General features: G+C 45.6%; 1 protein-coding gene across 10 annotated transcripts in view; it reads right to left on the reverse strand.

The window, feature by feature from the left end:
* The window catches only part of ZNF407 (zinc finger protein 407), a 439083-nt gene that overhangs the window by 95900 nt on the left and 315493 nt on the right, over positions 1–27690 (reverse strand). The window contains exon 10 of one of the 10 annotated variants that reach the window (XM_082698667.1): positions 23904–25761. The exons of the other annotated variants lie outside the window; for them this stretch is intronic. Coding sequence (XP_082554793.1) covers positions 25595–25761 — 167 coding nt within the window. The 3' untranslated portion in view covers positions 23904–25594. Of the gene's footprint in view, positions 1–23903; positions 25762–27690 lie in introns of those variants that run through there. 10 annotated transcript variants of the gene reach the window in all.

Here is a 27690-nt window from a genome sequence, read left to right on the forward strand (position 1 = left end):
CTGGTCCCTTCTCTGAGACGTCGGCCGGAAAGCTCGCCCCGCTCGCCCCCGCCGTGCCGGGCTCTCAGTCCTGCGCGTCCTGCCCACACCGCGACGAGAACTCTGTCCCGGATCTCGTCTCCATTTCGGTAATCGTACCTTTTAACGCCCGCATCGTGCTGAACCGACGCCTCTGGAGAGCTCAGGAGCCAGGCCGAGCGCAGGGACCCTGGCGCTGTCCGAGACACGGGCGGGAGCCCGGCCTCCCGTCCGCTCCGTCGGCTCCACAGCCTGCGCCCCCCGAGGCCTCCCGCAGGGAGGCTTCTCCCCGTGTTCCCTTCGGCTTCGATCCGTGTTGCCTCGACCTCGTCCTGCCCGTCACACGGCCGTTTATGCCTGTCCCCTGCCCGTCACACGGCCGTTTATGCCTGTCCCCTGCCCGTCACACGGCCGTTTATGCCTGTCCCTTTCCCAGCCCCGCACCTCACCTCCCGTGCACCTCTCTGCCCTCCGGCCGCCCCGGCCACCACCGCCGAGTCCACAGTGCCCAGCGGCTGGCCTTGTCTCGCCGGGCGCGCCCACCTTCAAGTCTGGGTTCTCAGGTTTGACACGGGGCTCCACCTGGAGATCCGGTCAGGTCCACGACCCCCCTGCGCCCTCCACTCAAACTGCACCCCCCCCCCCCCCCCCCCGCTCCGGGACTCCTGGCGTCTCTCTCTGTGAAACAGCCTCAGTATCCAGTCAGGCACTACGGCGTCGTCCGGACGTCATCCTCAACCCTTCTTCCTCCAGCGCCACACTCACTCTGCTGCCTCTTGCTAGTCTGCCTCTGGAAGGTTCCCTGCCCTACGCCCTGGTTTTGATTCCCATCACTTCTCCGCCTCCACCTCTGTCTCTCAGAATCTTTCTTAATCACGGCCAGTATTATCTTTCCAAAACACGTACCTGACTACGCTCTTCCTCTACTCGTCAAGACATTCTGTGACTTCTCGCTGCCCCTAAGACGAAGTCCGAACACCAACACGGTGACCAGGGTCTTCCCGAGTCCCCGCTGCTCCCTGGTTCTACTTCTGGGCCGCTGCTCGCCGGCCCCCGGGAGGCCGGGCATTTCCCTCACACCCAGTCTCTGCTTGTGCTACTCCAGGCAACGCGCTTCTTGCACCTTCTGTTTGAACTGACTGCTCGTTCGCTTTGGAGCTACGCCCTCTGTGAAGGGCTTCGTGGCCCACCTCCCCTCTCGGGACTGGATGCTATGCAACCGGATTTGGGAATCATGAAGGATACGATGTAAGACAAAAGATGACCAGGCGCCGTCAGGGAGGACGAGAGAAATCTTGAATACCTATGGAAACGCCAGACTAACGCCAGCATTTACAATACCCTAATGCCGCAAATTTACATGAGAAGTACAAAAAATCCCAACAGGAAAATGAAGAAAGAACAGAGAGAAAATTCACCACAAAATCAAAAACAAATGTCCAATAAATATTTCAAAAGATTCCCAAATTCAGGAGTCGTCAGAAAGCACCAATGTCAACAGCAGTCTCGGAGCCTGGCGGGCGCGGGGAAGAGCAACGGCACGTCCCCTCCTGTGCTGGAGCGCGCCGGGCGAGCCCGTCACTGGAGCCCACTCCCCGCTGCCTCCGTCACCTCTGGTGCCCGCTGGGGTCCTGGACACACCTGCGTTAGCTACTCAAGCTCTCCACTTTGCACTCAATTATGTATTTCACAGAGAAATCCCTTCCTTCTCCTATGCTTTATTCCCACCTCTTTAGGCATACATTCAGGAAGGAGTTTAAATGAAACATCTTGTCTTGGAAAATATGCCTGAGATGCTCTACTGAAAGCAGCATGAAATGCACGGAAAGGAAACACAAGGAAATAAGCAGCCGGCACATCGCTTCCTTGTGCAGATGTTCCAAGTGTGTGAGGAAGGGGCGTGGGAGCAGGGGTGTGGGAGGGAGGGGCATGGGATCGTGGGGCGTGGGGCGGCAGCTTGGAGCGTGCAAGCAGGGGGGCCTCTGCTGTTCGCTGGCTGGCTTTCTGCTTCCCACGCCGCCACTGGTTACTGACACTAGCCAGAGGAGACTTCTGACTGATCCCCATGGACTCCAGTCACTTCGCTTTAACTCTCCGATGTCTTCTGATGGCTTCGAAGCACACAGACCATCATAAATAGCTACCGCAAGCAGTGCCCAGACCATCGGCAAAGCCACCCGAAGTATCAGAGAGCAAACAAGTTAAATTAAAAACACATAAACACAGGGCTTTAAACAAAAACACCCATTTCCTCAATGGTTAAAACTCAGTGCCATAGGATACGGAAAGCCTTTTCTGTTTTCTGCCTGCCCAGTCCATGCTGCTCCTCGGAGGGACAGGCGCCTCTACGTTAGCATTTAAGCCTTTCTGGAACAGTTCAAAGGGCTTGAACTTGTCAGTAGAGATGTTTTCCTCCTAGACCCGGGGAAAATTCTCAATTTAGTTAATCCCCCAATTTTAAATAATCTGATGCTCTGTATCAGAACCCTCTGGCACATGGGCACGGGACAGGATGCAGGTGTAGATGTCCGTCATGATAGGCCCACTTAGGATCGGGCTGCAAGCGCAGTGCTCTGAAGGGGCCCTGCGCACCTCGGCGAGAGATTAGCTGAGAGCTATCGGCGGAACATGGCAGACAGAATGTCAGATTTCATACTCCGCGGACGTCTACAGCAACTGACGCCTTGTAGTCAAAGGCTGTTAAATTACCTGTGAAGGGTTACTGGCAGCCCTGAATGTTTTTCTCATTGTTTATTTAGTTCCAAAAGCGCTTGGTCTTTGTGCTGATTGCCCTAACTGACAGCCCAGGAAACCGGGACTTTGTAAACAGGGCACCGCTCTGCTGAATTACAGGTTGCTGGGCTGTAACCAACCTGGAGGGCTGGCTGTGTACAAAGAAATCCTTGCCATGCAGAACAAAGGAGCTTCACAGAAGCGAACGTTATCTCTACCAGTAAGAAAGGTGAAGTAAGCAGAGGGTGCAGGGAGACGGACAAACTCATCCCTCGAACACGAGGAAATTCATGTGACATAAAGAGGACAAGAGGCTACTGATGAGGAAACAGTTAATGACCACGGGATTCCCGGTCTCAAACTGCGGTTACTTCCGACGGCAGAGCAGGACGGCCGCAGACACGTGGGGTCGGTCAGTCTGGGACAAGAATATAAGACTCTGCCTCCATCGGGCCCGCCCCACACAAGAATGGACAGAAATGACCAAAATCAGAGTATATGTGTATGCGGGAAAGATTTTAAATTTAGCTGTTACTGAAAGCACACAATCAAAAAGAGCTCCTAACTTAGCTGGCTAGGAAGGCCGCTCTCTGCAACCTGGTGTGAGGGGAACCCCCCGTCAGCACCGTGGAGCTCAGCTGTGTGTGTGGACACTGGCTCTAAAAACATACAGTAGGAAAGAAAATGTCACCAAGAACTAGAAGATGCATTGGTATCAGGAACCAATTCTTTTCTGAGCATTACTTATTAAACAGATACCATATGTTACCACATTATCATGCCCCAAAGACCTCCTTTTGCAGGTTGAAATTAGAAAAATCAAGGCTTCATTAGTGTAACTCGTTGATGTTGATCATTTTAGGCTTCTTTTTGTAGAACACTGAAATTGAATCTGCAGAGAAACAGTGGTATCTATAAGGTATTTTTCCCCTGGACTTCTCATGGAAAGTGTGAATTATAATTTAATAAAATCATAAAAGTAAACAAAATGTACCATCTGTGAGTATTTCCCTTTCTCCTGCCTTTTTTTTTTTTAAATTCTGACAGCTCAAAGTAGAGCTTCTATTAAACAAGGCATGTGTGCTTTTATGAATGACCTTCAATCATTGGTAAACATAATTATAACTGACAGATTCTTTTCAAAACTATTGGCCATAAGATGTATCTTCCACAAGAGAACTCGTGCTTAGATAACTCTGTATTGAGTTCACATCTACACACTATAGAATATTTAAATGTATAACCACAATGTATGGGTTACTATACCGTTCTCTTGGAGCAAAGAGCTACTGTGCAAGCCAATATTGTGATATAACCAGACTTACACGGATAATGTATCGCCATAATTCTGCTTCAATTAAAAGCATATTTCAGCAGAAGCCCAGGATGTCGACTCTCTGCATTTTAATAATGCCAGACTACAACTCTGCTTATGCTAAATGTACATTACTCAAATGGATTCAAAATTATGCTTCATATAAGTAAAGACTGAGCATATTAAGACAAAATCCTGCATAACCTAAGTGTGTATTAATGGCACAGTCCCAGAATCTGCTAACGGTTCTACACATTGGGCATAAAAATCGATATCATCCACAATTTTACTAATATTTTCATTTCAAACTGTTTCTCATTCTTGTCCTCCCAAAGAGAGAGCAAAGCAGAAGCCGAGAAGAAGAAAGACTTCAGGAAAGCACCAAACTCCATAGGATGCACCGCAACACGGCATGCACGCTGGGGTTTCTAAAGCCATAGCGATAGTTCCAGAAACTTCTATGACATCAGCAACCGTGGCAATCCTACATGAGTATCACCACATGCCACAACCCCCAACTTCCATGTAGACAGAGTATTTTAAAAGTTTTAGAACAAAAGAAGAAAAATCTACCTCATCAAGGGTAGTTTTCACTATGTAAGTCATAATGGATGTTACTGAAAGGCATGAAAACAGCCTCTGTAAAGTCCGACCCGTCCACACAAGATGGCCTCCTGTTAACATAATCAGGGAATGCTGCCCAAGGTAATTTGATACTTATGAAAAAAAATGAGAGGTCATTAGAACCATCTTTACATGAACAGCAAATTAAACTATGACAATGCCACCATCTTGGAGATCTCTCCTGTTTTAACTCTTTATTATTAAGATTTATACAGGTATGAAGATTTTTCAAAAAGGAAGGGTGGCGACCTGATGCCCACCACAAGATGGGACTGAGGAACAATGGACTGAGCTGTGAAGGGGCCGTGACTCCCACCTGTGAAGTGTTCATATAAGAGGACCAGCACCTCCTTCCCAGGACACACAGGACGCAAGGGTGTGTAATCCCCACTGTATATTTGTGCATTTTTTAGAGTGTAAATATCTTTTCATCATAGCTATTAGAATACAGGTCTGAATACTTACATACATTATGATAAATCAATTCAACAGACACTGAACACAGAGCCAATGCGGGTGTGACTAGCTAACACATGGTCACACTGGAGGAGAGTGGGCCCTCCATCCACTATGACCGGTGTCTTCGCAAAAAGGAGAAGCCTAGACAGGCAAGTGCACAGGAAGACAGTCCAAGAAGACCGGAGTTCTGTGGCCACAAACAAGGGGTCACCAGAAACTAGCAGAGAGACAGGGACCTGATGCTCCCCCACCACTCAGAGGAGAACAGCCCCGCCAGCACCTTGACCACGGACTCCTGGCCTGTGGGACTGAGACACGGACTCCTGTTGTTTGAGCCCCTCTGTCTCTGGCACTTTGTTACGGTGGCTCCAGCAAATGCATATACAGTACAGTACCTTTTCACTTTTACGATACTAGCAACATCTAGGAAATATTATAAAACTGAAGATGGGCAAAAGGTATTTAGTTACCAATGTTTGTCTCAGTCACCTCCAACAGATTTCATGGAACGGTGTGCTGGCCAGGCACCATGAGTCCGTACGACAGACACCCTCCAGTAAGTGTTAGAGAACTTGCTGCTGGGGAGGCAAAGGCCGCCACTTGCTGTGCTTATGTCAGAGTCTCCTTGTGGTTCTCTAAATCGTGTTTGATGGCTGTAGCAAAACTGATAACGTCATCTAATGTGATGCCCGATGTACATAGTTATTAGACACGGTGATACTACAAATAAATGTAGGATGGCCAAGGATAGCAAAGGGAGGTGAAGTCTGCATACTTCACTCGAAATGGTAAAATGGTGACAGCAGTTAACTGTGCTGAGTTATGTTTATGTAATGCAATAGCTAGAGTCATCACTAAAAATGCTATATCAAAGTGAAATACTCAAAAATCAAAACTGACTTCTAAAACAATGTTCAAGTAAACCACAGGAATGCAGGGGGGAGAAAAAACCCAAAAGACCAAAAGCCCTGAGAAACAAAAAGTAGGGAGAGCAAACAGCAACAAAAAAATAAAATGGCTGATATAAGCCCTAACACATCAATAATTGCGTAGGTCTAAGTGGTTTAGTACACCAGCTAAAAAGAGATGGTCAGAGAGGATACAAAAACATTTACCCCAATTACATGTTGCATACAAGAAGAATATATGTTTCATTCCAAATATACAGACAGATGCAGGCTAAAAGTAAAGGGATAAAACACACTCTACATAAACAGTATTAAAAAAAAAAAAAGCAGAACCAGCTATATTATCTAATAAAGTACATTTCAAAGCAAATTAAATCACTAAGGATGAAAGGGACACTTCATAGAAACAATGGGTCAACCCACCAAGAAAACACAGCAATTCTGAATGTGTAGGTGCCAAGCAACAGAGCTAGAACACGGGAGACAAAGGCTCAGGGGTGGGAACAGGCCGGATCTGGGAAGCTCAGAGCAGACTAGTTACGACCAGGTAAAGGCAGTGCTGAGAGCAATGAAGGCCTGGAAGATGAAGGCCTACACGTCTCCGGCCGTGACCATGATGGTCTCCAACTTCAACCCTCGGGCAATGCCAGCCGTCAAAGAGACAGGAACCTAGGACGAGGATGCGCAGAGTTACCGGAAAGGGGTGGGGAGGGAAGGGAGTAGGGAACAAATAGCTTCTGTCCCCTGGACGGAGTGGTCATTTGCACTCTTGTGTTTGGAGGAAGGTGGGAATGGGGCTGGGAATACGCTGGCCCTAATGGTAGGTACTGGCGAGTAACAGCACACAGCGAGAGGTGGTGTGGGCAAGGGCAAAGAGGGCTGGTGTCCCAGTGATGACGATATTTAAAGGATAGACAAAGGAAGAGAAGTTGGTGAAAGACTGAAGGAGACCAAGAGATAAAAGAGGGCATCTAAAACACATGGTGCCTCACCAAAGTAAGTCAACATTCAATCAAACCCTTAATAAAACTGTCTGATTACAAGAATAAGTAGCACATGCCTTGTTCTCTAGGTCCCTACCTGGTAAAAGGCCCCGTCACAACCAGCAGCTTGGTCCAGGAAGCCTGTTAGGACTTGTGGGTCCAAGACCCTCTTCCCTTCCCCAAGACCCCAGGGTGGTCAGAAGCAGAGGTGGGGGACCTCAGCAGAGACACCCGCCACACAGCCAGGGAACACCATCCTGCCCCCTCTGACGGTCCTTGCAGAGTTAAGTGGGATCTAAGGGCAGCATCGGAAAAACCAAGCAAACTGAACTAGCACTGCAAAAGCGTAAGAGCTACACTAGCACAGGTCTCACAGCTACCAACCATGCTAAGGTCCACACTCAACCCGAACAAGGTAACTACTACTAAACTAAGTATTCTAAACATATCTAACATAACAGACAACATGTCCTGGATTCAATTTTTTAAAAAATCACTTGTCATACCAAGAACTAGGAAAATCACAATGTGAATGGGAAAAGATAATAATCTTATGCCAACAGGAAAATGAATCAGATGTTGGAATAATCTGACGAGAAATTTAGAGCAGGTATCATAAAAATGATTTTACCATAAATTACAAATTCCCCTGAAACAAACAGAAAACTAGTAAACCCCAGCCAGCAAAAAAATGAAAGTTACAAAAAGAAGCAAAGGGGACTCACAGAACCAAATTATACAATAAAAAATTTTGAAACTCGTCAAGTGGCGGTGACAGAGGACAGACCCTGTGAATTTGAGGAAAGATCACTAGATTTCCCCAACTGAACGAGAGAGGAAATAGACTGAGGAGGGGGAGTGAGACTACGGGGCCAGCGGGACAATAATAAAGAATCCGAACACTAGTGCGAAATGAGAGGCAAAACTGAAAACACATTTTAAATAAATACCACCTAAACACTCCCCCAGATTTGGTGAGAGAGACCCAGAGACCAAGAAGGACGTAACCTCGCAGAAATCCGTGTGAAGACACATCACAGAACTTTGGGAAATCAGAGACCAAAAAGGAATCTCAAGATCAGCCAGAGAGAAATGATGCGTTACCTATACCGGAACACGAATTCAAAAGAACTCCCATAGCTTTAGAGAGAATCTCCTCATTATGGCTATCAACAATGACAACTTACACTATAGTATTTAGAATTTTTAATGCCCTTTACCAGAATTTCCAAAATGGAAGGCATTTTAAAAAGAGAATTCTCCTTCGTTAGAGATTAAAACAACATCCCTTCCTTTACAAAATTGGGGTTATTACCTGCATAGTATATCTGGACCCAAAAGGAAGACATTCTAACGCCACAGGAATCACAGTGATACGCTGCTAAGACCAAGACCCTGGAGCTCAAAGCCACTGTGATTCCTTCGGCCGACCTGGGATCTTACCAGACAGCTTCCTCGAGTGATTCGGACATCAGCACTTTTAACTTGGACACATACTAGATACACATATTCTATGGATCAAAAAGCAAGAAAATATTAACCTTCAGCATTTGTTTGTAGAAGGAAAACTAAATTAAGTATACGTAATGAAAGCCAACAAACATTTATGTTTTTATTTTTTTAAAGATTTTATTTATTTATTTGACAGAGAGAGATCACAAGTAGGCAGAGAGAGAGGAGGAAGCAGGCTCCCTGCTGAGCAGAGAGCCCGATGTGGGACTCGATCCCAGGACCTTGAGATCATGACCTGAGCCGAAGGCAGCGGCTTAACCCACTGAGCCACCCAGGCGCCCACAAACAAAACATTTAAAACCAGGGAACTAAAATGATGGAGAAAAGAGAACTGAAAAAAAAAAAGTTGTTGAATCAAACATCCCAGATGCATTTCTAAAATTTTCTTATGTGACAAAGCAAGATGGATTACTATAGATTCTATTATATTTAGAAGAAATTCCAAGGTTGCAAAGGAAAAAAGTGCTTTTGAACCAATCATCGGATTTTTCTTCATTCACTTTCACAGTGTGAAACGGTTTTATTGCAAACCATTTCATGGCCTTTCTGGATGCTGGTCAAACTGGCGTTCCGGCAGAGGACGCAGCAGGGAAGGGGCCTGTGGGGCGTCCCCTGGGCACAGCACCATCGAACCCTCTGAAGCCATCCTTCCCAAGACCTGCGGCTTCATTCCCTAAGCGACTGTACTCCATTCCCTCGCAGACCGAGACCAGTGGACGCCACGATGGGCTACCCAGTCACTCTCTTCCTATTCTTATTCTGTTCTTATTCTTATAACGGTCCACGTGGGTTTTCACATGACGGTGCACTCAGAAAAGGTTTCAGGCACTGACAAGTTTGACCTTGGCTGCAAAAACCGTTCTTGTTCCCCAAAAGCCACAAATATTTCTGTTCACTCAAGGTCAAGAGGTGGCTCTGAGATCCCAGCCTTGGCCCTGGACCGCTTCTCTTCCTGAGAAACAATCCAAATGCAACTAGGTATTAGGCCTGGCCTGCGGTGGGCAGGCAGGTGTGGCCTCCTGGGAGCAGAGGGTACAGCGTGCGTCAAGGCCGGGACCCAAGAGCGGAGGCACTTAGGAGGAGACCTGGCATATCTGGTACACACAGGTCTGAGGGCTGAGGTTCATGAGGCAAAGAAGATGGGAGTGGGAGGGATCGGTTCCTGAGGGGCCGACACGCCTCCGTTCCTACAGGAGGCAATCGGAGCATCTAGTGTGTGCCAAGTTCAACACCTGCCTTCGGATGGATCTTCCCTGGAGGAAAAGACAAGCAAGATACCTGGTCCCAAGGATGTTACCTCCTGGTACATGTTCAGTTAGAAAGAATATGCCTAAAGATGTTGTATTAGGCATTATTTTGAACTCTTGTAAAGACACTTATAGGCTGAGTTATTTAGGGACTAAAGATGACAAAAAAAAAAAAAAGAAAGAAACAAAACAAAAACAAATTAAAAAAAAAAAAACCAGCAGGGAGGATTTTCCATGTATCAGGGAATTTTCTTTTCTTTTCTTTTTTTTCTCTTTTGAAGTAATCTCTATGCCCAACATAGGGCTTGCACTCATGACCCCAAAATCAAGAGTCACCTGCTCTACCAACTGAGCCAGCCAGATGCCTGGATTGGGAGTTTTTAAAAGGAAGTTTGTGTTGTTTCTTACCGATGAGAGGAAATACTTCTCATGTAGAGAACACAGAGTTTTAGGAATGAGAAAGACACATCACTGATACTACGTCAAAAGCAAGAAAAAAGATGCAGAGCAAGAACCACTGCAGGAATCTTCTTAATTAAATAAACAATAAAAAGCAAAACCAAAACCCAAACTTAGCACTAAAGGAAATGGCTTCCCGAGCTCTGATGAAAGTGGTTTTGGTCGAATCCTGAATCTAGTGAACCTGGTTTTCCGACCTGTTACCTTGCAATAGTGCACAGCAACTGCTGCCATTCCCCAAACTTCACGGAAACCAAATCCACAGATCAAGCCTGGGTCTGCTCAGAAGCACAACACAGTTGGGAAAGGAACACGGACAGGTAAGTGGGTAGGTGATCCATTCTGGTTTCCAAGATGGGTAAGCACATTTTTCACAACCCGACCAAAACGCAGAGAAGCCTCACTCTCCTGGAACTTTCCAAGCACCGACAACCTCCTGTAGGGGCCACGAACCACTCTCTCCCCAGCGCACGGCAGCGGAGGGCACGGATGGCAACTGGACCGCGGGTGCCCGCGCACCCTGCCACTATCCAGTCGCAGGGTCCTGGATGAGGGCCCTAAAATCAACTGCCCAGCTTCCTCCTCTGTAAAATGCAGACAGCGGGGGTACTTATAACAGAATGGCTGTGAGAAATAAAGAAGTTCAGTGAGCACACGGCTAGAAGGTCGGGGACGTGTGGGACACTGGAACGACACCTTGCCTGCAGACCATGGTCCCAACATGGAGAAGAGGGGAGGATGGGAAGTAGCCCCCATTAAGTTCTTTGGGCGCCTTAGACATTCTACCCTGCACATCACACCTACTATCTCATTTAATTTCCTAATAACGCTGTAATAAAGAAGCATGATTATCTAATGGAAGACAGTACTTTTTCTGGGATTTCAAACTTCAGAGAAAACCCCAATCACTCGACTCTTCAAAACCAGAAAATAATACGGCTGTTAGAATATGGCATATAACCACCTGTGACACGAGGAACTGGCTGAGTACGGCATACCATGATCTCACCTTGGGTCCTGAGCTTTGCATAAAGAAGCCAGGCTGCAGGATGCCAACTCCTACCAGAATGTCCATCACGTCAAAAGGGCCCGAAAAGGGTACGGCGGCAATGTGAAGTCATCACGATGACAATGACAATGACAATGTGAAGTCATCACGATGGCAATGACAATGACAATGTGAAGTCACCACAATGACAATGACAATGTGAAGTCACCACGATGACAATGACAATGACAATGTGAAATCACCACGATGACAATGACAATGTGAAGTCATCACGATGACAATGACAATGTGAAGTCACCACAGTGACAATGACAATGACAATGTGAAGTCACCACAATGACAATGACAATGTGAAGTCATCACAATGACAATGACAATGACAATGTGAAGTCATCACGCAGTCCAAAGTGGCACCACATCTGATTTTGAACCTTTCTTGCTTACGGAGAAACTTGCAACCTGAAATTTTCACCTGTACCTACATAGCCAACAGCAGTTCATCAGTAGATGCATGTTTTTAAACCCAGAAATTACAAACACTGTTGAAATCAGACTAATTAAAGCACAGTTTGGCTAGGGAGATCTCGCCTGCAAGGGTAACAAAGGGGTTCCCAAGTGTACTTCATTCAGAGAGGCCAAAATTGGCCAGTTTTCACCAAGGGGGCAGAGAAAATGTTTCAAAGACTCACAAAAACACCACTGAGACAACAGAAATGTGCTAAAATGAATCTCTTCAAAGGCACAACGGATGTCCACGGTTAGAAAGGCAGGGGGGTTCACAAGGACACACATGGGTGTTGAGGCAAGGACTGCTCGCAGGAGGGTCAGGAGCCGCCAGTCCAAACCCAAGACGCGGCGTGACCGGGGCAGGGGAGCGGCTGTGACGCACCGGCTGCTGGTTTACAGGCGTGGCGATGAGCCTGACAGCGACGCGGATGACGGCGGCGTGATCTAGATTTAGAACAGACATGAATGCTGCAGCTCTTTATTCCCTACAACAAAGGACATTTAAGCAAAAAAGGTAATGGGCTTTAAGTACAGACATATAATTTGACTCACTTTGGTTTTGAATTCTGACTGGCAGTTGGTTTACTAAAACCCCCAACCAGCATCTACATCTGTGTAAAGTTTTGCAATCTCGAACAGTTCCTTTGAAATTAAAAATTTACTTGGAAGAAGAGGTCTGAGATATAAAATACTACCCTTTATTATTAAACATAGCACGCTGACAATCTGCTTGAGGTTTATTTAGAAAAGGAGAAAAATTCTACTAAACAAAGTATGTTATATATAAATATTCCCAATATTTATATATATTTATATAAAATACATACCCAATATTTATATATAACAAAGTATATTATATATAAATATTCCCAATATTCCCAGGAAATTTTCGGTCACCAAAAGGTCTGATGGAGAACAAGGCAGAGGGAACACACTGGGAGACAGGTGTCCTCCATGTGCCTAACCTTCCCATGAAAATGTCTGCATCCCCACTCAAGCCCTATCTGGCTGTGCCAACCGTCAGCCCCACAAGTACCGAGAGAGGTCTTCTGTGCAAACGGGGTGACCTTCCTCCCCAAGTTAAACGTTACTCTTCTTCCGTCAAGACCATGATGAACACCGCACCTCTGCTAGAATCTTAAGCTTCACAACGTCCTGCAGTCACATCCCGAAACTGGAGGAGAAGCCTCGCGAGCTGTGGTTTTACTCATTCACTCACTTCCTGCCAACGATTATGAGGTGCGCTTACCAGGCAGCGGGCAGAGCGGCCGAAGCAGACGTGTCGATCTGGCTCGTGCCCAGAAGGTTTTAGCTTCCTTGTCCGTCCGCCTGGAAAGTTTTGGCGCCAGGTATTTGCGTGGTTGGTTCTTCATCACGCACAATACAGCTCACGTTTCCTCCTCAGAGAGACCCAATGTGAGTACTGAACTCCAGGTAAGCTCTCTGGAACTTTCCATCCTTAAACCCTGCATTCTTGCCTGCAGAACACTTCCCATCATCTTAAACTAGCTTCTTGGTGTATTTGCTCGTCTGACATCTTTAATGCACACGTACTCACACACTCGGGAAGTGCCGGGGACAAGAATGACGCTCCCCTTTGCTGCCGCCTGACTGTGCTGTGAGCCAGCACTTACACACGTGTTGCACACACGGGAAGAAAATGAAACACATACTTGATATTAAACACACGCAATCAACACACTCATTGGGGCCCACAGGTGAGGCATGGGCTGTGGTTCTCCAGACAAGGGAGAAGCTGACAAACACTGACTGAGGGGTTCATGGGAGGCTTCACAACGCACAGTGCTTGAGCTCGTACTGACAGTGTGTCCCTTCCACCGAGGGACAAGAAAGCAGAGGTGAGAAAGGCGTTCTAAATTCCTTATATAAAAACAATGATAAACATTTTCCCCTCAAAGGACTCTTATCATAATAAGAGTTGCCATTTGTTAAGTACCCAGCGTATGCCACGAGTGGAGCTTTCCATATATCACCTCAATAAATCCGGAAGATTAGTACTATCACACATTCTATGGGAAAGAAAACGGATGTTCAGAGAGTTTAAAATACCCGCCCAATCTATAAAAGCTCCTTCCATTATGGCACTACCTTCCTCCCATAATAGAACCCATCTTCAAATTATTCTGTGAATAAAATAGGAACTGTCAGTGCAGACATGCAGGGAAGTCACTAATTAGATACTTACTACATAAATATCTTTATGTTTACACAAACTGACATTTTCAAGTTCCTAATCTCTATTAAGAATAACAGATTGTAACCCTCTCCTGTTTATTCCTCAAAACTGTTTCAAAACTCAATCCCTCATCTAGAATGTTCCATTAAGAAAATACAGAGAGAAGACAGTGAATCACTCAAAAAAAAAAAAAAAATCAGAAGTTAATTTAATTAATGCAACACAGCCCAGAGAAGCTGGCCACATGCATATCCTAGATGTACAAGTATCTGCCCGAGGCTCCTGGTCGACCAAGGGCCGTGCGAGACAGTCTGACTGCGCTGGTGTGGACTAGATGTGGGCCTGGCAGGAGCACTGGCATGGCCAGGGGAAGGCAGTCAGAGAAGGAGAAGCCCGCTCGGTACTCAGAAAAGGAAACATGGGCATGGGAGTACTGTGCTCAGCACCACCAGAGAAAGAGGTGCCCTGGAGATGGCCTTCAGGGGCCATGGGACCATGGGGCTGGCCAGGCTACTGCCTCAGGCTAGCACAGCAGAACTGTGCCTAAATTCAACTCAGTGACCCTGTTCTGGCTTTAAACTCAGTGAAGCAACATTCTGACCATGATTTGGCTTCACAAGCAGATCTGTTGAGTGCTGACAGAAGTAGTCCTGTCTACTTGACAGTAATAGTTCTCACTTTAAAAGAAAAACATTTTAATTTATATAATTATCTTGCAAATTTTAGTTATGGTGGCTCTGTCAGATTATCTCTGGTTCTCGATAAGATCACGTTTCAAGAACTGCAAACTGAGGGCCACCTCTGGGAAGCCAGGTGAGAGCTCGCCCCTCAGGTCCCCTGTGAGACCTCCACACCAGAACATCACTTCCATGCTCCAAGCCTTCCTTCTCCCCAAACACATTCCTCACGGCCTTCCAATCACTGCTCGAAGCTCGCTCCTCCTTTAAGCCAGCCCACATACGTGCTGCACAGGGCACACTGCGCTCCCTGACAGCGACACAGATGGGGGTGCCAAAGGGAATATGAACCAGGGTGGTGAGAGACACAGCCGTGTCCACTGTCACAGCCGACATCTTTGCATCAGCTGAAGCGGAGGCTACGTGTCTACATCATCCACGTGATAGAGGATGTATACGGCGGGTCTGTCCTCCATCTGTCTACACCGGCCGGAGCTGCAAGTGTTACATTCCGACAGTGATAATGTGATCCGAACCTGCACGGTGGGTGTGTACATTAGACTCGGCAAACGGTAAAGATGCTGATGAAATCTGGTAGAGACAACTGCAGGCTGACACCATGAGGACATGGGGACACTGTCACATGAGAAAAGGATACTATAAATTTATTCAGTTTAATAAACAAGAAACAACCAGATTTATATTAACAGGATACTGGGGATTTCTCTTTTGCCCTTCAGTTTACAGTCTAGGGAAGAAGCAGTTTCTCGAGATGGATCAAAAATGGTGTTAGTGGGACGCCTGGGTGGCTCAGTTGGTTAGGCAGCTGCCTTCGGCTCAGGTCATGATCCCAGCGTCCTGGGATCGAGTCCCATATCGGGCTCCTTGCTCCGCGGGGAGCCTGCTTCTCCGTCTGACTCTGCCTTCCACTCTGTCTGCCTGTGCTCGCTCTCGCTCGCTCTCTCTGACAAATAAATAAAATCTTTAAAAAAAAAATGGTGTTAGATTTCTAACAGGGAGCTTCAGAGAGAAAAGAACGAGGAAGCTGGGAAGATACAGGGAAAAATATTCTGTCTCAACCTACAGAGGAACGTTCTGGAACTGGACCAGTGGGCTGCAAAGAGAGTTCAGGCAGACCCGGTCACTGCTGGGGTTGGTGGGGCAGCCGCGCGTCCGCAGGTGGAGATGGAACAAGAACAGAGCTTTGCCGGCCCTGCGAGGCCTGTCCCAACCACAGGCTTCTGTGTGCTGCCTGGCTCGGGGTCTGCCGGCTTCCCAAAGCCCTGTGAGGAGTGAGCAGACCTCCAGCACAGCTGCTCCGGTTCTCACGTGGCAGGACTCTGGGTAACTTCTACCACCACTTTGGAGAACGGAGCATTTGGAACACTATTTCTTTGAGAATTTTACCGGTGGAACTTAACCCCACCCCTCCTTACCCATTTCACTGCCATGCAGCTCCTAGAAAGAACGGTCTTGCTTCACAGTGAAGACATGCGGGAGCACCGATCATTTCAAACCTTCTGGGGAGCGGGTCCCCAGAAAGAACAAGCCATCATCAGAGGCTTGGAATTTTTAGCCCCGCCCTCTACTTCTCCAGAGAGTGTGCTAGAAATAGAGCTAATAACTAATCATGCCTACTTAAGGAAGCATCCATCTGACCCCAAAAATGTGGGTTTCTGACAGCTTCCAGGTCGGTGAACACATCCAAACACTGGGAGGGCGATGCCGACACAGAACCTCCCCCCTTCATGGAGGCAGACACTCGTGCTGGGGCCCCTTCCAGATTTTGCCCTGTGTACCTCTTCATCGTTCATCCGGACCCCTTGTCACATTCTTCAGCAAACTGGTAAACATGTGTCCTTGAGTTCTGTGAGTTCCTCCAGCAAACTAATCGAATCCCAGGAGGACATGTGGAAACCTCTGATTTATAGCCAACCAGTCAGAAGCATGACAAGTGTGACTTGGGACTGGTATCCGAAGTGGGCAGAATCTTGTGGGACTGAGCCCTTAACCAGTGGCTTGCAGCACTGTCTCCAGGAAGACGGGGCCAGAATTGAGTTCAACTGTGGAATGTCCCGGTAGTGTCGAAGAGAACTGCCTGGTGTGGGAACTGCCACCCTCCGGTGTCACAGTGCTGTACACGTGGGGTTGTCGTGTGTGAGAGTAATGGAGACAGAGAAGAAGATGCCTTTTATAACTCAGATAACACACCTAACAAATGAATTTTTCAGCCAAATAATGTCTATTGCTATATGCTACATGCTAATGCAAATGATGTCTATTGCTAAGTACAGTTGCTATATACAACCTTATCCTGAATTTTTAAATATATGGATATATGTGTCTTTATATTTATAAAAACGCACTGGTTTCTCATCCAGCAAAACTTCAGCCTTTGGTAGCAATGCAAGCTTCAAATGATAAAATTAGGTTACCTGAGATAAAAAAAAATTCAGGCTAGTTGTATTCATTAAAATATTAATAATTCTTGTGTGGTCACAGTGTCAGTCCTTCTTAAAGTACTGATTTCCTACTAAAGGACAAAGAAAACCTTCATATTATTTTTTCTTTGTCCAATATTTATATTTTATACTCTTAGGCTGAAGAAAACAAGCTTAATAAGATAACTGTATTGACATAATCATATAGCTGTTTATGATACAGGTTAAGCATAAACAATAACAACCTCACATAAAGAGATGAGCGTAATGCAAGTATCTGTGTCTATTTTAAAAAATAATCATTGTAGAATAAATCTGGTCTGTTTCTCCTAAATACCTGTTTCTGGATGAGATGGTTTTGGAAATAATTTTAAGCAAGCCAACTGATTAAAAAATGTTTTTCTAGCTCATACTACATGCTGAGATTGGCCCTTTTTTTTTTTAAAAAAAAGCATTGTTTTAAAATCTTGAACAACTTAATGTCAGAAAAGTGAAGAGAAAGTTAATTAATTGAGGTATTTACCTTCACTGTAATTAAGTAAAATATGTTAAAATACATACTTATGTGTGCCTGCATGTGTACACACACAGACACACTCACACACACACATTCCCTTCTTCCTTTTCCTTTGAGCCCATTCTTTTTTTCCTTAGGGAAAGGTCTCGGTTTTCCCCTGGGTGTGGGGGGGTGGAGAGTAACAACGGTGCCCTTAAGTGTACCTGATTTCTCTTGCTGTCATGAGATCTATCAGAAATAAATTTCCAGTCTATACAATGACATAAAGATAAGGTATTGTATCTGGGCTGTGAAAGATACCAGAATACTCTGCTGTCACATTCTTGTAGCATTAAAACAAATTTTCTGTATTTCTTTACACAACCATATGGAAATCTTTTCAAGTAAGTATAATTCAAGAACACGAAGAAGCGTTTAAAAGTACCTCTCTAAATAAAGCATACTGTTAGGAACTGTTGGGCTTAATGACACGAAGATGGGAACAGTTTTCTCAAGAAAGGTGTATGTAGTCAGGAAGACAATCCTGCCCACGACAGAAAGCGAGACAAGGAAAGTAAGCACTGCCGAAGTTTAAGTAGCCTGAGATGTCTCCCTGGAGGTGAAGAAGCGCGTGGCGAGTGTGCTAGTAGGAAACACAGATGCCAGAATCCACCAGCGGGGCCAGACTGCCTTGCCCCAGGAATCCAGGGTTTTTGGCCAGAAGGCAGCAAGCCAAGTAAGGGCACGAGGCTCAGAGACAGACGCAGAGAGAAGGCTGGCTTCCACCCTGCATCTGACCGCCTCCTCCACCCCTGCCCCGTTGTCATCACCTCTGGCCACCACCATGCTACCCCTGAGCACTCCTTACTCTATAAATAAGCCAGGGTGACTTTTTTCAAAAGATAAACCAACACAGCCTCCTCCTCTCACTCACCCATCCCGTGGCTCTGCAGCTTCTGTCAGCTGCAGAAGCAACTCCGGCAGGACCCCTGCAGATGAGGCCTACGCGGCCCACCCATCTGGCCCCCAGGTCGCCCTCTGCACACCCAATGGCCGCTCCGCATGTTGCCCCACAACAGACCCACCGGGCTCCTGGGAGGTGCGGAGAGCACGGCGCTGGGGCTGTGGCCACGAAGGTGAGGGAAAACCCAGGACAGACACAGACACAGAGCCCGGCACACACCGAGGGGGAGAGGTGCGTGCGCCAGCTGCCCAGAGTTCACAGACAGTCTCGTGAATGTGAGCAAACTCACTAAGTGATCCATCCTTTTATTCTTAATGAGCCAGTCCTTGCTCTAAAGCGCTCAAATGGTGTCTTTTTGGCTTTGCGGGCTGCTGGTCACCTGGGTGTCCATTTCCCGTGGACGCTAAGGGGTGGGGGCACTACGCTGGGGCGGGCGACCTGGGAGAACTCCCCGCGACGCTGCTGCGGCTACTCCAGCAACCCCGTGTGCCGCTGTGGGGGGACCGGTATCTAGCATGGATGTCTAAAGTTCCCGTCATGTTTTCTGGCGTGCGATTAAGTATGCTGAGAACTTTCTAGGATTGCTGGTTCCCCACCTAGAGCATACCCTGTATGACAGCCCTAGTCTCCAGCTATCTTCGGTATTTTCATTAACAATTTTTAAAAAAATGACACTCATAGTGATTATTTTTATTTAAAAAGTCTGCTTAGTTCTGAAAGTTAATACCTATGAAGAAAACTTACTATGAAAATGAATCAAAGCTAACGATGAGATTAAAACCTACATATAAAGATAGTTAACACTGAAAATGAAATAAATCTACAAATATGAAGTTAATAAAAAGAGAAAAGTGTATGTTCAAATAACATGCCGTGTTTCAAGGTTTCAAGATCACACTATGAGGTGATCAAGAAGAAATATGGAAACACTGACAGTAAGGCACCAATCCCTGAGAAGAGAAAGCAGTGCGAGGCACAGAGCCAAGGGCAAGCGCACTGAGAACCCAGGTGGCACGGGACACCGCACTCAGGCTTCTGGAGTCCGCCCACTTTCTACCAGATCCCCACACAAAACTGTTCAGGCAATTCAACAGGGTGACCATGTGACTAAAACCTAATGAGAAAAGAAAGCAAGCACAGAGCCGGAACAAAGCAAACGACCTTGGCCCCGGACCAAGGGAACGCCCTGGTTTCTCCTTACCTGGCCTCGTAGGGCCCTGTGGGGATTGCTACTGTTTACAAGGGACTGAAGAAGTAGGGAACACCTTCTGCCGGAGTCTGTTTAAAATGTCTGCTTCAGGGGCACCTGGGTGGCTCAGTGGATTAAGCCTCTGCCTTGGGCTCAGGTCATGATCTCAGGATCCTGGGATCAAGTCCCGCATCGGGCTCCCTGCTTGGCGGGGAGCCTGCTTCCTCCTCTCCCTCTGCTGCTCCCTCCACTTGTGCTCTCTCTCCTTCTCTCACTCTCTGTCAAATAAATAAATTCTTAAAAAAAATAAATAAATAAAAATAAAATAAAATGTCTGCTTCATACAGAACAACACAAAGGTGTGCAAGCGTAAAAGTCTGGAGACATCTGGGAGCATCCGAGCACCCCAGGTTGTTCGAACTCTCATATGCTGCCCTGCCATGCATGGAGGGAATTTAGACAATTACTTCCCGTTAAAATCCTTAATAGGTGCTGATTCCAGAACCGAGAAAAAAATTTTTAAGAAGGTGCACATGAAGATATTAAAATCTGAATCGTGGTAGCAAATTTTCAGTATTGACGATCAACTCAGTCCCAGTAAAGGCAGTAGCAAAAGGTCAAAACAAAATCATTAAAGAAGTTTCCGAAGCTTCTAGAAGCCTCATTAAAAACCACATCCTGTTAAAAGTATGAAAACCCTGGAGAGTCGAGTGAGAGAGATGAAGTATGTGCGTTCAGAGTATCCCCAAGAGCAAGAAGATGGGAGACCTCCCCAGGTTCAGAGAGAACTTAATTCCAAAGCTACTTACCACAGAGCAAAAGAAAGGCAGTAGGTGTCTTAAGGACGGCCTCACGCACACACTACACGCAAACACTGGTAGCGAGAGATCCGGGAAGGGACTGATGTTTCCCGGCTGCCATATCGGCCGCCCCTGCCCTGGCAGTGATGGGTCTGGAACACCGGAGCTGTGGTTGCAGACGGTGATCCCCCAGCCCTCCTGCGCCCCACTGGACTGGGAAGAGAAACACGGGGCGCCCTCCCGTGGGCGGCCCGCTGCTGTGCTCTGGCCCGCGTCCCCTGGAGCCTGCTCCCCAGCCATCGGTGCCCGGACCACCCCCGCTGCCCACTTCCTGTTGGCTCAGCTCTGTTCTACTGCTACTGGGAAGCCACTTGGAGCCATTGGCCTATCTATAACTAATGGGAGGTCACAGAAAAACTCTACCCATTTCTTGATTTTTGCTATTATGTGACAGTTTGATTTTCGTTCTCTGCACTGTCTCTATCCCTAGAGGGAACCGGTCACCTCGAACAGACGGAGTATTCCTGCCCCCACCAGGGTTGTGCTCTTGGTGTCCATGCCCCTGTGCTAAGCTCAGATTTCAGAGAATGTTCAGGATGCCATGGGCTTTCAGCCGACTCCGTGATCTCTTCAGCGGCAGTGAACAAATGTCCTGTTCATCCAGAGCCCCTCATAGTCCTCTGTGGGAAAGAACATTTGAGGAATGGAGTTTGTTCCTAACTTGTCTATACCTAGAACTCCAAGCCTTCCTAAGCTGTAAACCCTCCTGATGGTCTCTGACTCCCCCAAAATTATATGCACGCCTTTCCTTATAACTGCAACGAATGAAAGTTATAGAAGAGATTACCAGGAGATTTGGGCTATAATGGAGCATTATTTGTAATTACACATAATTACAGTGTATCACCCTGGGAAGACCCAGGGAGCTCATCTATTAAAATTTCATCCTTTATTTTACACTCAGGGAAGTAAAGCAGAGAGGGCCTCAAGCAAACAGTGACCGTGAGTAACAGGACGAGGCTCCAGGACCCCCAGCTCCGGGGGCAGTGCGCTTGTCATTTGTCAATTTCCCTCGCTTCTTAAGAGTTTCCAATGGTTCATTACATGTGTTTGATTTCAAATGTGTGCTTGCCTGAAACATACCGACTGAAAACATAAAACGGCTTACGGACTACTTCAAATATCCTTGCTCTATTCACCACCAGCCACATAATTCCACTTCTAGAGCCCTTCTACTTCTGGTTCCCTAACTTCTATAAATCAGCACAATGGCTTACTGTAGATTTACCTGATTCTTCAAGTTTGCTTTCCAATCTTTGGACGGCCCTTTCTTTTCCTATGCCAGCATGCTAATTTGTTGAAATAAAATCTTTATGTAAAACATCTTAAGAGTTAAAAGTTACAGTTACCTTATATGGTTATCTTCATTTTTGACTTTCTTTTTCAGACTACATTAACTCTGATTTGAAATCTTATTTTGAGGACAGATCATCTAAGTGTTGTTTTCTCTCATTTCTAGTTAAAGTTAGCTCAATTTTTACACGGCCTTCTTATACACGTCTCAAGCGTTTACATTTCAAGGTATTGCCGCTTATTTTACACCCCTGCCCAAAATATTCTCTTTAACATATCATCTTCCCTCCCTCTCTGAAAAGGTAAACTTGACCTGTCTGTAGGATAATCGATGAAATGTGATGAGAGTTTTGTTTTTTTTTTTAAATATAACTTTCAATACTACAAAAAAATATTTCAGAATGACATGTTAAGTAAGAAATTTACGTGGTATTGTTGGGAATCCCAGATACATTATATGGGAACTCAGAACCAGACCAATCGTTTTGACAGAACTGAAACTTTTAAGGGGTATCTACTGATACAAAGCTTTGTATAAGAAAGGGAAAGCTGGGAAAAATCAGCTAAAACCCAGCAATCCAGAACATGTGGCTTTAAAAATACACCGGGCAGCCTGAGTGACAAGGCCAAGTGGAGTGAATGTCAGCGGACACCTTACAGTAACAAGCACAGATTATAATAAATTAGCAGCAAAATAAGATATTCCCATGGCAGGTATAATGAAAAAAGTGGCCCGTGAGCAAAAGCTCCCATGAAAGAAGATTAGCGGACAAAGGGTTACGAGAGGAATTCCCTCTTCAATGGTTAAAGCAATACAAGGAAGAGGAGGACCGTCACAAAAGAATACCATCTTCCTCGAGGAAGCAGAGATTACCTTCTTTTTAAAAAAGGAGCTCGGTAATCCGTGCTTCTGACAGGCTCCTGGTCCACTGCCGACCAAGGGTCCCGGAGTCTATTGTTAGCTTTGCACGATTGTTTCACCTTGTAAGTCATTCTCTCTCTCCCTCAATAAAAGAGGCGGCTGAAAGGTCATCAGAAGAACCCGAGAAAGGAAAGGGACTGGAAGGAGTGGAAACAAAGGGCTTGGGGGAAGAGCCAGGGCTCCTGGAGAGGCTGGAGCAGAGCTGCTCAGGCTTCGCGCCCACGGAAGGAGCTCAGTCCTGCCCACCTGTCTGTCTGTCCAGAGCTGCTGAGAGCCCAGCTGGGTGCGGAGGCCACGCTGGCTGCGGGAAGCACCCCGCCCTCCAAGAGGGAGTGAGCAGGGGGGCGGGGAAGGACTCGCACCCTGCCCACCCCGGGGTGGGCGCCTGCTGCTGCAGCCCGTGCCCAGACATTCATGTCTTAAAGATTTTTCAGATTTATTTTCTCATACAAATGATGCCTCTTCACATCACACCCCACTGAAGTACTTCATGTACTTTGCCAAGTCCGGCAGCGCAGCAAACGAGACTCTGAAACTCCCAAACAGGCTACAATCAACAAGCAGCGCCAGCGAGGCACAGAGACCACCACAGACCGGGGCCTCCTTGACCGACAATCCTTTTAACTCTCCCAGGTCCCATGCAAGCAGTTCGGCTACCATTAGGGAATACAATTTACTAGGAAAGAAGGAAGCGACATAGCAGAGCCTTGTCTACCGGACCCACACACTTGCTTTCCCCCTTTTTGAAGATGACGCAAGTAAAGAAGGAAAGCCCAAGGTGATTCCTGGACCGGCTTCGGCGCGGCCCAGCTTGGGACAGAGGGGGGGACGGGAGGATCACACTGACCAGGGAAACCAGTTAGACCACTAAGCCTCACTTGGGGCACTAAGACAAACAAACATTTTTTCAATGAAAAAGCTACTTGAGAATTCTAACAGTATTAAGCCAAAGAGGATCAGCTCATATGATTAAACTCACCTAAAGAGAATTAAATTTAAATGTACTTAAAAAGTCTCACTCTTAAAGACAGCAACATAGATTAGCTGCTCAAAATTGAAGCTTAAAAACGGCCACATATTTCAGTCATGATTCCCAGGATATCTGGTGACCTTTATTTTTTTGAAATCTGATTTTTTTTCTACCATATTTAGGCTCAAATCATTTGTTTTTATTTTGAATGCATCTCTAATGTAAACCAAAACACTAAAGTCATTTTCAGTTTCAATCCAAAAAGGCAAAAACAAAAGGAGAAGCATATAAATTGCTATAAAATATGCATTAATGTTTTCAATATAATTGTCAGAATATATGTTTTATTTAGAACTAAAATACAAAGTAAATAAGGAAATTAAACAATTCAAAATGGGGTTAAGATATTTTCCCTCTGATGTTTCACATTTTCCGACAATTCACAAAATAAAGTACATCTTTTAAAAGGGCAAATTTGGAACTAAAAGTCAAATAAAACATGCTTGACGAAAAAAGAGCAATTCAAAGGGTTTGTTTATTTTTCCTGGGGGCAGGGCAGAAAATAAATTCCCTAGTTATGAGAATCACAAGGTTCTCCCAGCCCTTGCGCAACAGCTTTGTGAAACTTGAAACCTCCGTCTTTATTCACACTGTTATTCACAAAACTTAAAATGATTCTCTAGTTTGGAATACATGGTTTGAAATGGTTTTTTCCTTTTTCCATTTTAGTCTGTCATATCCGATGTGTCCTTGCACATGTGTCTCCTTGTTCTTGCTGTACACGTGCTTTTGCAGGCTGCGCGCCTGGATGGTGCTGCTTCAATGCAAGTTCATGGCTAGGGTCCTAAAACCATCCTCACCTGTCAGCCCACCCTCCAGGCAACGACTGAGGTGAGGCTGTTGCGGACACAGATACACGGCCTCCGGCAGCCCTGTCTAACTTCAGAAAGGAAGGGCAGTGTTAGGGCGCCTGTCACTCAGCTGTCACCCGCAGGCTGAAGGTGCACAGCAAAGAGAGCCAGAGAGGCAGCCCGAAGGCTGAGAGGCGACAGAAACCCGGCTGTGCTGAAAGGGAAAGCGAGAGTGTGATGGAGAGCAGTGTTCCTAAGAAAAGACTGTTTTAATCACTGTGTTCTTAGTAAGAGCCCTTGCCTGGTTCAAAAGGGGTAAGAACAGAGAAAGAAGCATATTAGATTAAAGACAAAATCATTAAAAAATTGACATATTAAAACTATGTAAAGAATTAGATTCATTTGACATTGGTATTCATGAAGAAAATTTTAACAATATTATAAATAAAATTAATAAAAGAAGGCGAAAATGAAGTCTTTATGGGAAATACTGCATGCTGTCATCGGCTTTGAGAATACGAGTCAGGAATTCTCTCTTCCGTCTTTAATTTTTTCAACATTAGAACTGATGCCGCCACATATTTCAATGATATTTAAGCTATGACAGCAGTTTTCTAGGCAAGGGACGCTTCCCCTTCAAGAAGCAAAACTCTTTTCTTTTCCCTAAATAAGCATAATAACACGGGCATGCTGTTTGTGAGGGAAGGAAAAAACAGAACCCCAAAAAACTGCTGGAAGATCCAAGAACATCCGCAGGAGACACCAGAATCGATTCGGGGGTTATAACGGATTGTTTTTTTAACATTAGAATTTCCATTAAATCTTTTGCAGAAATAAATTCCAGCTCCCACTTTCAAAAACATCTCGAAAACATGGATGGAGGGTTTTAGTTCTGATTGGCTCTTCAAGTCTAGGGAGTCCTGGAGGTGGGGAAGCAACTCGAGGTGCACTGTCTCTGGGCTACAGAAGTAATTCAGGAAGTGTCTTACTGCACCTGCTACAGACTACGGAGAGATGCTTATAAACCATCACCAAAGTAACACGAATCCGAAGTCTATTCAAGTAAGCAGATGAACAGAAAGAGTTCAGCATTCCTGCTGTTGTAGGTAAACCAAGGACTTGCATTTCTGTCGGGGAAATACAGATGGAGACAATAAAAACAAAACAAGACAAAACACAACAAGAAACCCAGGGCGCACTCCTCATTTTTACTCACAAACTGTGAGCAAGGAAGGAATTCAGGATTCCCGGAGCGGAGACGGTTCTTGGCCACGTTCGAACACTGGCGTGGCACTCAAACTGTTTCCTTCAAACTGCTTTAAAACTAAACATAGGCTTTCCCCCCTTCTCTGCTAATTACACACTTTTCCGTTAAAGAAGCGACCCTTTATTGCTCGTAATTTCAGCTATCACTTGCTTGGGCATCTTCTCGGATCAATAGCACATAGTTAAGTGGAAGAAAAGGCTAAATGTGATTGCTATTTGCAAAGCAAGGATTAATTTTTAGTTTTTAAGTGCTCTTGTGCTTCGTGTTAAAATAAATTAAATTCCAGTCACAGGTTCAGGGTAGCTACACATTCAGAGCTTTTTGTTAAATATCTGTCATTTTTTACATGTTGAATCCTGGCATAGGTTATAATAAAATCCAGTGTGCATTCTGCAATTTTCCAGGTGTTGCTGGTGGCTATACATCTTGGATGGCAAAACTACATGGGTTGTAGCACCATAAAAATCAATAAATATTAACCTTTTCTGGAACCCTGTGCACGGGTGCTCTATCAATTGCTGTCAGGTAACAGAACAGTCAGTGATGAACTGTATTTCTCAGCTAAGGGACCCATAACAAATTTAGAAATCAATGTAGATTAACACACTTTTTGAATAAAAAAATCATTAACGGGTTTTTATTTCCTATAGCAAGAACACAAAAGCCAGTAAGCCCACATTCTGAGTAGGTGCCGTGTGGGGCATAAACACCAAGCAGGACGCTAAGCCGAAGAACAGAGCATTTCACACCTCTCTCCGGCTCCCCTTCATGATGTGGATTAGATGTAACATGCTTTCAGACTTGAGGTTACACGCTAAGAAGTGGGAAAATGTTTATCCCATTATGACATCCCGTCTTATTTCTGTTAGCCATCCACCTTCTTCCCGGTGAGCGACAGACAATACCTAGTATCATCTAGCAAAGGTTTGCAATAAAGGGCACAACCGCTCAGTAAAACCAGAATATCACATTATGCCATGGGACTGTCCTTGGGGTCACTTCAGTAGTGGCCTTCTCACTCTGATTCCATGCCACCCGCAGGGCCCTCCTTCGTACAACACTGGTGCTGGCACCCAACAAGCGAACAGACTGCCGGCTGGTAGCTGCCAACGCCCATACCAAGGACTGTGTCCGAGGTACTCTACAGTACACACTCTGGTCCTCCCAAGACTTGACGTTTAGCTTAATTGTAGCTCAATCTCACGGGACAATCCAATGTATTGATAACTCAGGAGGTGAATGCAGAACTAAGCTGTCGAATTCAGTCATTTAAATAGCAAAGTGTAACATGATTTGCAATCTCACTCATCAGTATAACCAGGCCGAGGCCTTGATGGAGAACAAACATAAATTTTTTCATGGCCCAGTTCCCTTAAAAATACTGTGGAATTTCAATAGGGCAGCCACTCAGACAAATAGCTCAATCATCAGATGGAAAATGAATGCTCCATACAGAAGGTAACAGCTGTGGGTAAGAGAACTTCGATGTGCTAAAAGCTCTATTAACATAAAATCTAAAAGTTAGCCGTGGAGGAAAATGATTTTACACTTACCACTCTTTCAGTGACATCTATATTTTTAATCTCTAGATAAATCAGCTAAAGAAAAATCAGAATTCTTATGAAAATAACAACATACTAGTTATAAATTTTAGGTTGTAAACTTTAAAATGGCTTTTTTGGTGGAAATAATTCTAATGAATTCATTTTTTTGCAATAAATAGTAACTGTTAAAGCCTGATGATTTTCAAAGTGACTGCTGTGGTGGTAGAATGAGGAAAATCTTTAAA

Source organism: Mustela nivalis, assembly GCF_964662115.1.
Source record: "Mustela nivalis genome assembly, chromosome: 14".
In the NCBI taxonomy this organism is placed as follows: Eukaryota; Metazoa; Chordata; class Mammalia; order Carnivora; family Mustelidae; genus Mustela; species Mustela nivalis.